Genomic DNA, 13,457 nt, shown 5'->3' on the forward strand with positions numbered 1-13,457 from the left:
CTGCACACCCCACCTATAACACAAATGAATAATAAATCAGCCGCTGACTGGCAGCTCTCCGCGGCCGCGCCCGCCGCCGCCCCCTCCCGGCCGCCGCCCGCACCTGCAGCCCGCGCAACGGCCGCGGAAGGGAAGGGAAGGGAAGGGAAGGGAAGGGAAGGGAAGGGAAGGGAAGGGAAGGGAAGGGAAGGGAAGGGAAGGGAAGGGCTCGGCTCTCAGCGCACCCGGGAACGATTTGCTGGGCTTGATTTAAAAGACGCAGCGGGAGTTGGCAAAATTCACGTATCGTGGGGTTAATGTGGGTTAGAGAGGAGCTATTTGTAACGCAGAGACGCTGCATTCCAAACGCACACATCTGATTTCTTTTAATCCCAGCTCGTTTTTTGCGGCATAAATCACTTAGTTAAAATGAACAGCCAAAACAGCTGGTTTAGACATTCGTGAGACATCCAAAAATCTGCTGCTTTAGATGCCCTAAGCGAGCGATGGAAGGCGCGAAGTGCAGCTCACCTTATGAGATGAATCAGGTAGCTCAGAACCGGCTCCAGGCCCCACCGGGCCGGGCCGGGCCGGGCCTCTCCTCCCGGCACAGGGCACGGAGCACTCGGCATCCTCTGCTCCTCCCGGCACAGGGCACGGAGCACTCGGCATCCTCTGCTCCTTCCTGCGGCTCCCCCAGCCAGACCACCAGCCTGGGAACGAGCACCTCACACAGCGAGGTGCTCCCCACGCAGCCCCTCCTCTGGGTGCGGGCAGGTGCCCAGCACACCTGATGGCAATTAGGAAGATCAAAGAGCAGTAGCTCCTCCCGACGGGTCATTTGCCGTGCCTAACTGAGGCAATCAGCGCAGAGGGCAGCGAGGGGCGGTGGGACACACGGCCCAGGCTGGCTGCTGCCACCGCTCTGTCCCCAGCACTGTGCCCACCTGGCACTGCCACCTGTGCCCGGGCAGCAGGGCACGCTGAGAGTCATGGGGGTCCTGCCACAGTGTGCATTCCTGTGCCACCGTGGTGACCAGCTGGCCCAGCCAATGCACTCTGGCTCAGGACACACCAAAAAGCTTTTGGGAGCACGGGGAAAGCCAAGAGCCCTCCCTCAGCCCCGTGCCCAGAGCCCTCAGCAAACACGGAGCCTTCCAGCAGCACGGAGTCACCAAAGGAATTTCAGAATTAAAATGTACCCTTATTTTCGCCTAAGTGAATAAAATCCAGAATGGCAGCACTTGGGGTAAAAAGTGCCATTAAAATACAACCCTCTTGTACCATTAAAAGTACCAAGTACTTAGTACGAAGTACTGAGCAAACTAAATCCAGAATGGCAGCACTGGGGGTAAAAAGCGCCATTTAAATGTGCGCTTATTGTTATTTAAGTGAATAAAATCCAGAATGGTAGCACAGGGGGCAAAAAGGCATATGAAAATTAATTTACCCCCAGGAGCCCTTCATGCCTCCAATTCAGGGATCTGTTGCTCCATCCCATGTTTACTTTACCCATTTGTTGGTCACCTGCAGCACTTCTGAGCTCCAGTGCTGCAGAGAAAGCAAATTTTAGGTCCTCACGGAGACAGGCCTTCACATGATTCCTTTTTACTGCTTAGATTTTTATCTGCTTTGATAGATTTAAATTTTTTGTTGTTGTTTGGTGTTTGTAAACATTCTATAAAATGCCTACAGCCATCTCTCTTGCTCTAGGCACTGCAAGTGAGTCTGCTGCTGAAGCCCAAGTGAAGAGAGGGAAGATGAAGGCTCATTCCAGCCCGAGAACCCTCTGACAATTAAATATACTGCAGAAAGGCACAGACACACTCAGGCTCCCTATTAGGGAAAACACTCATGTGCTTAGTTTTAAGCATGTGGTTAAATCCATTCTTCTTTACAAAATCTCTGAGACATAAGCACATGCCAAAGTGCATTCCTGAGTAAGGATGCTTCCCTGAACTGAGGCCATAATTCATTAAAACCTAAGGTGCATTTATCCTACTTTTTCTCGTGAGCAGAGATGTGAAAAAAAGGGGAGGGGAGACAAAAAGAAAACAAGCAAAGAATTAATTTTGATTTGAAACTGATCTATGGTGACAAGGGGTATTTGGTTTGTTGAAGTAACTGGAAGCGGGAAGTATTTCAGAAGATATCTAAATAAATCTTTTTAAAGGGTGTTTTTCTCTCTCTTTCTCCCCCTTTCTTTCTTTCTCTCAGTTTTCCTCTAATTACCCATGTCTGGTAGTCTTGGATCTCAACCCCTTGTTATTTAAAATACATATTCATGGAACTATATTTTACAGTTGCACTGTTCTGGTTACAAAATAGCTTCTACTTTTCTAGGACATAATTTCATTTTGTTTAGCCAAGAATTCATTAAAGAAGCTATAAATAACCTCCTTTAAATATTTAGCCGTGAATAGAGGGTGGACTGGCATTGATGGCTTATTTTAGTACTAATGCAATATGCTTTAAAAAAAAAAAAAAGTCCACATTTGAGCATGAATCAAATTAATCATTAACACTTTCAACGTGACTCTGGGGCTGTGCTGGAGCGCTTGCCCCTCGCAGCCGGCGCGCTGCGGGCGCAGCAGGGCTGCACAACCTTCCCTGCAGCTCTTCCTGCAGCCAAACACAATTTGCTCTGCCCCAGGGGAAACATGGCCCCCAGTTGTGGTGGGCTGCTGCCCCCCTGCCCTCCTGCTGCCACACTTGGCCACAGTTTTCTGCCCATGAAGCCACTGTGGCTTCCCAAACTCTTAGTGGGGATCCACAGAGTGCCTCTGCTTACTTTAGAAGTCACCTTAGAAAGAGAAGTTCCAGTGCCTCCACCTCCCTAACAGAGAGAGGAGTGTTGAGACAAGGGGGAGCTGGTGGTTCTGTTCCAAAGCCACACCATGAGCTCATCTGCTGTGATCTGAGAGCAAAGGATCTGGGTACAAGGCGCAGCTATTTTAGGGGAAGGTGAGGAAACAGCATTATCTGCTTGCCAAGATTTGGAAAATCAGATGCTGATGGCTCTCAGGCTCCCCATTTACAGAGTCACAGTCCCTCCTTACCCCTCCCAAAGTCTTCCTGCCTCACCTCTCAGGCTGTGGCTTGGTGGTGTCAGCTGGAGAGCACCATCAGTTTAAGGTACTCCAGCTCCCCATGCCCTCTGCCATCGTTTTCCCTTGTCCTTGCCCAACATGCAACCCCTCTAACTGTGCTGATACAGACGTGCTGAGAGATTAGGAAACTCACGAGGTTCAAAAACCCACACACTAATGAAAAAAAAAAAGAAACTAAACCCAGTAGTTTGTTTGTAAAGCCTATCGCTGACACCTACTATCACTCAAGGGGTGGCTCCTAACAACAAAAGCTCTGTCAGCAAAACGAGGGGATGGCAAGAAGATTGGAAGGAAGGAGCTGCTGGGCAGGTAATCCTGAAGCCAGGACTGCTCTCAGTTGACAAGGATACACCAAACTGTAGCCTGAGTGCTGCAGTGCTGTTCCATTTTGAAATAAAGCTGAAGCATTAAGACATTTTTCCTTAGTGCTGACTCCCTCTGGGCATTCCCAAGACAATTACAATGTTTTCTGAGTATACAAAAGAACTAGGAGATTTTGTAATCAAGAGTCTGAGTTTATGCTTCTCTCCTTAAGAGCATTCAATTTCCATGGACATTCATTAGCAGGAGGTTAAAACACAATGGCAGAAGAGAATGGACTGCTTTTATGTCCATGTGGTAGTAAACACTTCAAGCTAGAAATGCAAGTTCAAAATAAAAACCTCTCTGTGGAGCTTCCAAATTAGTAGTAAAGCAACAAAAACCACACCAGTTTCACAGCTTTTTTACTGAAAATTTAATTTTACAAAATACCCTTTTCCATCAAAGAAACTTCCCTGCAATGTACATGAACCTGGAATTTTATAGACCTGTACAGTGAGATATCAGAGAGGTTTGAAAGAAGGAAAAAAACTTTTAGCAGACACCTAGTTGCAAAACCTACAGCAATGTGAATACAAGTGTGTGTTAAAATGCTAAAGCAAGTAATGTAATATAATTGGTGAATCTATTCGAAATGTGAAAAGTTTCCTTAAAATGGTCCATATGGTATGTAGAACATCACAGCTGGCACAAAACTGCCTGTATTTAGTTTTAAACACAAAAACAATGTATGTAAGGAACAGTTTTTGTAAAAAGAACCCAAGTGCTGCTATCGTAAGGCAAACATATACAAAGGTGCTGACAGCACACAGGGAAACCGACAAAATAAGATGAATACTCAAGTGTTCAAACACTGAACTGTTTGTTTTCCTAATGCTGCCAGCAAACGTTGAGGAGATAACGGTGCCAAATTACCACAGGACACTCTGGTAATGCTGGATGCTACAGAGAAGCCTTTATACCATCTCCAGAGAGGTGAAAGCAGGCAAGAGGGCTCGTGCTTGGGCTCAGCAGCACCTACTGAGTCTGCTGCATCCTGGCAGCTCTGAATTTGGAAATCCTCTTGACAGGTTCTTCTGGGGCGTCGGACAAGAGCTCCTCGGATTTGCGCTCCAGAATGGTGGGCAGCACTGGGTGAGCCAGCACTGGGTGTGGCATTGCGGAGGGAGACAAAGGCTCCTTTTCTATGACAGTTCCAGAAAATGCCTACAACAGAAGAGAATACTCAGAATGAGCTAATAAAATGCAAATGTGAAGCTATGCCCATAAGGTCATTACCCTATATTAGCCTGATTAGAATTGTTATTTCTTCTAATCAAAAGTAAAGAAATATCCTTAAATCAATGATTGTTGCCTGCATAAGTAACCACATTGTAATTAACCTCAAAATATAGCTTGTTCAAGGATGACTGAATGAAAGACAGTATCTTAAAAGTACTACTTAATCTCATTCCTACTGCATAAATGATGTAAAAATTTGCTTCCTCACTGACACATGCTTGAGAAATCAAACAGCTGATGTAATACACAGTTTTATTTTGGATATAAAATGGAGAGACTTTGCAAAGTTGATGTTAGCATTTCCATCATACGTCATTTTATGACTTAGAATCTTCTAATTGCATCAAGCATTGCATATGAACTAGCAAGCACATACTTTGATACTTCTTTTCTCCCTACCAAATATGATCAAAAAATGGTGAAAGCCATTTATATTTAAGTGAACAGCAAACTTGCTTCCAACTATTTCTCTCTATAAAAGGCCTAATAAAAACATCTAATGTTTAAAAATTGTAATTTATATGCAGCCAATTATGTGACAATCCTTTTCAACTTAGCAAAGAAATGACCATGATTCCTGGAAAACAAGCAGCTTAGAATTACTTTTCATAAACATATTTAAGAACAAATCACTCCACTATGTATTGAAAACAGAGAATTCAGAATGCCCAAGGACAAGGGGAAGCAGTTCCACATCCAAGGTCTGATGCTCATGCTGGGCACAAAGGAATGCACACCAGATTCAGTCACTATGCTTAGTTCTGCTTTTTCATAACTCAGTTCCCAACAAAGACAAAGCAAAACAAACAGGCCATTCTCTTGTTGGACCTGCAAAAAAAGCAGTGTTTTTTGTTTTCTGCTCCAGTAGCCCAAGTGTGCCTAAAGCTGTGCTTGTACAACTCTGTTAATCTAACAAGAAGCTCATTTTCAAAAACAGGTAAGCAATGCACAAACTAAGTGATGGTGGTAAAATTAGAAATAAAAAAAAGCTAGTGTGTTGCAAATGGTAATGGAGAAATAATGGATTTCAAACACCCACAAAAACAACCAAAAGCAAAACAACAGCATTTAGGGAAGCACATCTGACTGGAGTGTTTTGCTTAATCTCCTTCAGTTGCTCAGAAAATACATTACATTGTAGAGAATAATCATGCCAGACTCAGGTAATAGACTGATGGGTAACATCTAAAGTGTACTTAGATGTTTTATAAGAATATAGCAAATATATTCCAGAAAGTATACAATGTGGAGTGCTAACTCCACAGATAAATTTTCCATCATGAATCTTCACATCCTGCCTGGATTCATCTGAAGCTGTTTGCATGAAAAATGGTGATAAACAACAGCTTTTATGAGGAATTCATTTCTTGTCCAAAATAATTTTTGCAGAAGTAGTGCTTTCATTGAACTTGTCCATTGCACTGGGAACTACTGAAGACTCAAGTTTTATCTAGTTTGAAAAAATTAGTGTTAAGCTGTTACAAAACAGAAATGAATGCGCTGTGCCACGAATCTCTACATTTAATTCCTGTATTCACCCAGTCACTAAGCAACTGTACATCTTCCCTTACATTGTACAGTCTGTCTTTTATGACGGAGCCCTGAACTTTCCAAACACATGTAAACAGATTTGTTTGGGATCCCTAATGGCTTAGTCTGGAATAGGATGAGTAGGGGTGCAATGCTTCCTTCCACCAGGCAGTTTCTCTGCTATTGGCACATCAAAATAGTAATTCAGCTGGTATCTATTTTTAAACTTTAAACACTCCTTAAAAATTAGCTGCCTAGTAGTGCAAGACAGGTTAGAGAGTCACCTCTTCCTCTGATCAGTTACAAAGTACAGATTTCCCTCTTTTAGTCTAAAATGCTGCTGTCTCTCCTGCAGAGAAGTGATCAGGGTGACCCAGCACAGAGGTTTCAGTAACACCAGTGAGTGAGCACTTTGCTGGATCTTTATGGAAGAGCTTCAAGCCTTGGTGAAGCCACGAGGTGAGCAGCTCCTCCCCTCTGCCCCTAAGGTATGTGTGATTGAGGCCTGTCACCCGCTATGTCCTTCTGAAGTGAACCAGACAGGAGTTAGAAAATTATTTTAAAGAAATAAAACTGATGGTATAGACAACTAGAGTAATTAGATTTCTCATTTCTATCCCTGCCAACAATCAATAATGAATTAAAAACTGTACCTCAGTTGTCCCTGCAGAGGGAGGAAGCTTTTTCGGTAGCTGCTGCTTCTCCTCCCCCTCCTCTTCCTCGAGGATGCCTTCGCTGTTGTCACTCTGAGTGGCTTCATCACAGCTAACACTCCTCTGAACTCCTCGTCTGTCATCAAACTCAGCAGCGCTGTTCTCGCTGGTATCGCTGCAAACACTGTTCTCTCTGCTCCGGGACTTCAGGATTGATTTACGAGGGACATATTCTCCATTCACAACATCAACAAAGTATCTATAAAGGAAAATGTTAGCTTTAATAAACCATTTCAGGATCAGATGACAAATTTACAGTGATCTTGCTTTGTCTTTTGTACAAATTAATTATGATGTGCTTTCCCAACTTTTTCGCTGCAGAATGACAATGCTGTACCTTCAGAGGCACTTTATTTATTTACCAGTGTACAAGAATCAATTCTGCAGAGTGAATGCTGTTATGCCCTTTATTCAAGCATTAAGTTGGTACTTATTTTCAGCAGAAAATGCATAGCTCTTTGAAAAATGTTACAAAACAGACAGGTGTGAGTCAGAAAAAGTTAGGAAAAAGGTAAATTAAATAATGACCAGAGTTGTTTCTGTAAAGAGATTCAGATCACAATCTGGGGATGTTTTCTGGAGTTAAGTCCTTGTCATATGTAGAATACAAAAACAAATACTTGAAACATTCATTGCACATGGAAAAGATGGAGCTTTCTCCTGACAAGTGTCATAATCTGCTTTCAATTAGAAACAAAATTTTAAAAATCAGCTTATAAGATCAGATCAACAGGAAGACACTTTTCAAGTATTAACAGACTGTGAACTGACAAAGATGGCTCTTGTGCTCCCTCTCCATGACTTGAGAAAGTCAAGGGTGGGTGGAGGAGAATGAGAAGACAATGCCAATTTTATCAAACTCATAAAGGAGCAGCCCAATGACTGGATGATTTTAAGGGTGTTACTTGTTTCTAACAGCTTTATTCATCAGGCACTTATGGAAATACATCTCTACAGAAGATGGAATTTGCAGGCCTCAGGGGGAGGAACACCAAACAATCTTTTGCTCATCTTCAGCCACTGCAGCTGCAATTACAGGATGTGGCTTCACTTTTAACACTTTGTAACATGTTTAACATATTTAGGTACCCAAATACAGACACACACAGTGGAATTCTCACAATCACTTAATCAAGCAATCCAATAGGTGCCTGTATTCATCCTTACAAACCTAAATATTTGTTTTAATTATCCTGTCACCCTAGTTGTTTTGTACAATGCCCTAAGCCCAGCACTGTTTTTCAAGCTCTGTGTGTCGGGGTGTCCTACAGGTGAGCAGTACCTTTTATGAAGAACACAAAGTGACAGACTGAGGCCAGGAAGAGGGAATGCAAAAGAAACTATGCAAGCAAAGAGCTGAGTATGTTTTGAAGACACAGAAAGGAAGAGACAGAGTCCAGCAAATCAATAACCAGGAAAGCAGGAGTATTACAAGGGGTAGATCTGATCAGATCTGTTTGAAAACAAACACAGAGAAAAATGGCAGGGAATTAACCAGAACACATAACATAACTGCTGCATTCCTTTCTGAGGATGACATATACTAGCAAATTTCAGAAGCTCTGGAAAAACAGGTAAAAGAAGAACTGCTATTTGGAAAAGCAAGTGTTCAGCTCAGAAATATTTTATGGATAAGAAAGCAAAGCAACCATGCAGAAGGCACAAACTTTCATTTTTAAGTAGTAAATTCAGTTCCAGCTGTTTCTTTCAGGAAACTGTAGGTGGGGTTACACACTCTAGGTGGACAGAAATGAAAGGAGAAGGTCTGCTCAGAGGAAAGCTGCACCATAAATTACCCACCTGTAAATGTCTGCTGGGGTTTTGATGATGGGCAGCTCTGGAGCTGCATGGCCATTGCCACTGCTGTTCCTCTTTTTACGCTTGGCCTCTTCTTTCTTCTCGCTGAATTTCAAAGTAGTATTTTTTCCTGTGTTTATTCTTACCTGAAAATTGAACACAAATGATGGTCTAGACCATAAAATCAACAATCACCAGTCTGCAGATGAACTGATTCCTGACATTCTCTTACCCAAGCAGTTGGGGACTAGGAAGCACAGGTAAGTTAAACAAATGTATGAATGGTAACATTCATAGTGTGCACTGTTTATTCTCTACCACTTGCACTAGGCTGGGGCATTTCTTTGCCCTCGTGCACATATTTTGCATATAAAATATGATAGTCTGCTTATTCAAGCTCTGCTCAACAGCTGAGCTGCTCAAAGGCCAGTTTCAAGGCAAGTAAGAAGTCTTTTAAAAAACTCCTAGACAGGATGCTGCCTTTTACAACAGCCAGAAGCCAGAACAACAAGGCAGACACCTGAAGATCATTTTTTTAATACCATATTTAGGACAACAGGATCTAAACAGAGAGGTTTTAATAATATGAAAAAAAACCCCAATGTCACCTCCAGCTAGCATTCTACTACATCTACAGATCTAAAGTTTTCAGGTTTACATATGGCATATATATTTTATGTACTCTCTTGAGCAAAAGATAAAAATTAAATAAAGTACAAACCCTTTTAGGTTCCACAGTGTGAGAGAAATAAATAGTTGGAACAGAGTTATGTCCAACATCTCTGTCATCTTCATCATCACTGTGGTAAGTGGAGCCATTAAGGTGGCGCACAAACAAGTCTGAATTCCCAAATTCTTTATGGAAGTTGCCCTGAGTAATACAGTCCTCTGCCCTACAGGTCCCATTCACATCTGTGTCCTTGTCCTCCCTCTCATCTTCAGAAGAGGTTGCATCTTCTCCATTTACCTGAACTGCATCGGGCATCCTAAGGAATGAAAAATATCGACGTCAACAGAGGCAAGTTGTGCTCTTGAGCGACAAACATACAAAGTAATGAACTCACCTGCATGTAACTTTCTTTACCCAGGTGCTGTACTTTCAGACAGACAGTGCAACTTCTCTGTGCCCTCTAACAATGCCTGTGCCCTTCCCATACCAACTGGAGTACCAGAACTGTGACATCATGGCTAAAAACCATGCTTGCAGATCAGAATAGATCTAAGGATGCTATACAGCATTAAGTGGGTAACTCCCACATGGAAAACTATGGATTTTCACAGCCTGTGGGAAATTAATTTCACTTCCCCCTCTTCATCTTAAAGAAAAAAAAAGCCAGAAGGCTGGACTGCTGTGGTTGCACAGAGGCAGATTTTAGGAGCTCTGGCGTTGCAGCGAGTGCTTTGTTCGTGTCCCACCCTTCTTCCACCTATGATAATTTTAATTCCAGCTGTGTGGTCAGCTCTTTGCCCTGCTGGTGAGACCCTCTGTGCACCAGCAGCCCCACAACCCTCTGGACTCCAGTTCTGCCTGTGCCACAGCAGCACTGTACCTGTCAAGTTCACCAAGCATCTCTTCTTGTCTCTCGAGCTCTTCTAAACGGGCCCACAGCTCCTCCTCTGACTGAAAACGACCCATTGGTTTTGTATCATTTCCATTTGCTGGAAAATCTACCTCAAAAACATTTGATACTTTTGGCTTTGAATGAGGTTTGTGAGCAGTTCGGTATTTTCCTGTGTAGTGAAAAATAAGATGCAATTACTAAGGCGACTGACTGAAAAATCCAACAAAAATATCCAACAAAAAAACATTTGAGGGGTGGGAAAAAACCCACAAAGGAACTAAGTAAGGAATATGGGCAGAACATTTTCCATTTCAAACTATTGTTTAACTGTTTAAGTGAAACTGTCAATGAACCAGAGCAGCAGCACAGGGTAATAGTCTCCGGATGTTACAGAAATACCGAGGCAAAGCAGAGATGTTTATTTACAAAGCAGGAGACACTCTGATCCTGTGGCAGTTTTATTACAATGTGGGATTTTTTACCTCTTGTGCCAAACAGTAGATTTTGATTTGATCTGATAGATATCAACATATGAATGTGGCATTTGCTCACTGTCCCATTAACAGCAGGTTTTCTTAACTGGGAAAACAAACCTGGTTTGTATTTTAGCTCATTTTTAATAATCACACTTAAAGAATAAATTTACAATGAAAATCATTAAAAATTACCTCCAGAGTTACCTGGAAAATCTGATCAAAATCCAGTCATTATCAATCACTTATTTAGTGAAAAAGACCCACTCTGAAAATCATACACAAACCTGCCTTTCAGAAATAATAAATATAAACCCCATTTAAAGCCACAGAGGTGACCTGAGATACACACTTGTGAGCAAATGGTAGTCAGTGACAAGTTCTTGCTGGCATTTAAAAGCCTTGCTCCCTGGTAAAACAGTGCATCCACTGAGGATGGGGAATAGCTGTTCCTGTTTGAGTGCTGTCTGGCACATAGGGAACAAATCCTAATGCTTCACCCTGTCTGGGTGAAGGGCAGGACTGCATGTTTGACCCCTTTTCCCTGAGACCAGCACCCAGGGCCACTGCCTGTTCCTGAGAGCTCCCAGGCAGGCTCCAAGGGAAGCTCCTGCCCTCTGCCCATCACCACCCACACAGCTCCTGCACCTCTCCCAGGAATGAGAACCCATCCTCTTCCAGCACTGCCACAAATGCAGTGGGACCCCAGTGGCTCTCTGTGTCATGAAACTGCTTTGTGATTCCAATCAACAGTAGTACAATGTCTTAGTTACTCAGCATCCTTTGTGTTTTAAAATCTCTATTAACCAACTGTGCAGCCATTTTTTTTTAAATTTTAAGAACTCATGGCTTAAAGATATCCTTATTCAAATACGTCAGCTTATACTTTAATCCTGAGTTAAATACAAATTCAACAGCAACATTAAAAAGCAAACAGGTGACTGCAAGTAATGCTGGAATGTGTGTCCCCTACTCTTCCATGGGATAGCACTTTTCATCATCTCGTTAAGAAAAGGCTGAAATGTGTTTTAGTGAGATTTGAATATAAATTGAGGTAAGCCAAGCAATCAGAGTAACTTGTGAGGATTTCATTTGCTATAATTACAAAATTAATAAATAAAATTGGAAGGATTAGTTAACAATCTATTTCAATTTGATTGTCAATTTGTGCCCTCCCAGTTTGTTACCCTTCAGTATTAACCACTGACTTGACTACCAAGGTAAGCACATGCCTTCCTGAACACCAGCAAGTGCTTTGACATGCCAGTGATTGTCCCTAATTCAACACAGCTTCAGTCAGTTAGGAAACCAGGTCAGATCAAAAAGACAACAGAGATAACCACTTTCTGCTCCAGCATCCACTGTGCTCACTCACTGTTACCTCAAAGCACCATCATTACCTTCATACACTAACCAAAACAAGTGAAGTAGAAAAACCCAGAAAATGGAGAGGTAGCAAGAAACTAAGGAGATGCTCAGGATACTATTTGTGTTTGCCTTCCTCTGAGATCCAGCCCATTTCCACACAAACAAAACCAATTCTTGGGCTGATGAAGCCCAGCCTGCCTCAACCACTAAGCTGGTCTTTTAGCTACTTCTCTTGCAGTCACAGCACAGATTGGTGCTGAGAGAAAACATTGGTAATTTCCACTTAACAGATTTTCAGCAAAAGTTAAGAGGGTGTCAGAGGACAACAGTGACAAAGGAAGTTTAGGATACAAAAAAAGCTGCACAAATGCTGACCTGGCATGTACAGCATGGTGCTGCATTAACACTGCTACTGTGGGATGCATTTCCTACAATGTTACTCCTCCTACTGTGCAATGACATGAACCCATAGTAGAGACACCCCCTTAATCAGCCCTGGCATATAAAGATTATTTTGATTTATTCTAGGAAAACGTAACAGTGAACTGCCCATAGCCCTCTGCAAATCTTCTCCTCCTAAAAATGCCCAGGTGATGCAATTTTCAGACTGTAAAATTACTTGTGCTTCCAACTTTGCCTGAGTCCTGTCGGGCACTACTTCAGACAGCACAGAAATTATCCAAGTAATTCCTTAGCACAGCTACCTTTGCTTCCCAGTGTCCTCTCCAGCCATCTCTGGGAAGCATTTCTGCAGTCCAGGAGCTGCACACCAGGGCTGCTGCTGTGTTTGCTCCCTGCCAGCCACGGAACACCCTGGGATGAGACGTTCTCCTTGTCCCTTGATGTCTCATCCCTGTCCCTGCTGACACTGATCACATACTTTCCCCTCAAACAGGCAGAATCTGAGTTTCTGTAGTTTCCTTCTGTTGTAAAACTCACACTTTAATGCAAAAAAAAATCTTCTCCAACCCTCTCTCCTAGAGCCAGCTTAATTTATTTTCTGCCTCTCTTCTACCAAAAAACTTCAAACTCTCAGTGTAGACTCTTCAGAGGAAAAAATATCACCCAAATGTCCAGCTTTTGGCTACCAAGGGATAGCAGAGAATCCACATGAAATTGAGGGACAGAATCCATCTTTCCTGAGGATTAGTAATTTTTTATTTAGTAATTTTTATTAGTGATTTTTTATTTGAATAAAACATTCTTTTAATGTAAAAGATATAGTGAAATGAAGTAATTTATTTAATTCCACCTAAAGAGTATTTTGCTTACTGGTATTTGAAGACATGTTTATTTTAAATCAATTACCTTTTGTTTCAATGC

At 42.4% G+C, this 13,457-nt stretch overlaps 1 protein-coding gene across 1 annotated transcript in view; it reads right to left on the bottom strand.

Moving 5' to 3' along the window:
* Positions 1–3,797: 3,797 nt before the first annotated feature.
* URI1 (URI1 prefoldin like chaperone) overlaps positions 3,798–13,457 on the bottom strand; it is a 40,764-nt gene continuing 31,104 nt past the window's right edge. Inside the window, exons 6-11 of the mRNA XM_005490074.4 lie at positions 13,443–13,457; positions 10,282–10,462; positions 9,453–9,717; positions 8,735–8,877; positions 6,875–7,133; positions 3,798–4,616 (exon numbers count right to left, since the gene is read on the bottom strand). The exon at positions 13,443–13,457 is cut by the window's right edge and continues 46 nt beyond it. Coding sequence (XP_005490131.2) covers positions 4,428–4,616; positions 6,875–7,133; positions 8,735–8,877; positions 9,453–9,717; positions 10,282–10,462; positions 13,443–13,457 — 1,052 coding nt within the window. The 3' untranslated portion in view covers positions 3,798–4,427. The remainder of the gene's footprint in view (positions 4,617–6,874; positions 7,134–8,734; positions 8,878–9,452; positions 9,718–10,281; positions 10,463–13,442) is intronic.

This window comes from Zonotrichia albicollis, chromosome 13, assembly GCF_047830755.1.
Source record: "Zonotrichia albicollis isolate bZonAlb1 chromosome 13, bZonAlb1.hap1, whole genome shotgun sequence".
Lineage (NCBI taxonomy): Eukaryota > Metazoa > Chordata > Aves > Passeriformes > Passerellidae > Zonotrichia > Zonotrichia albicollis.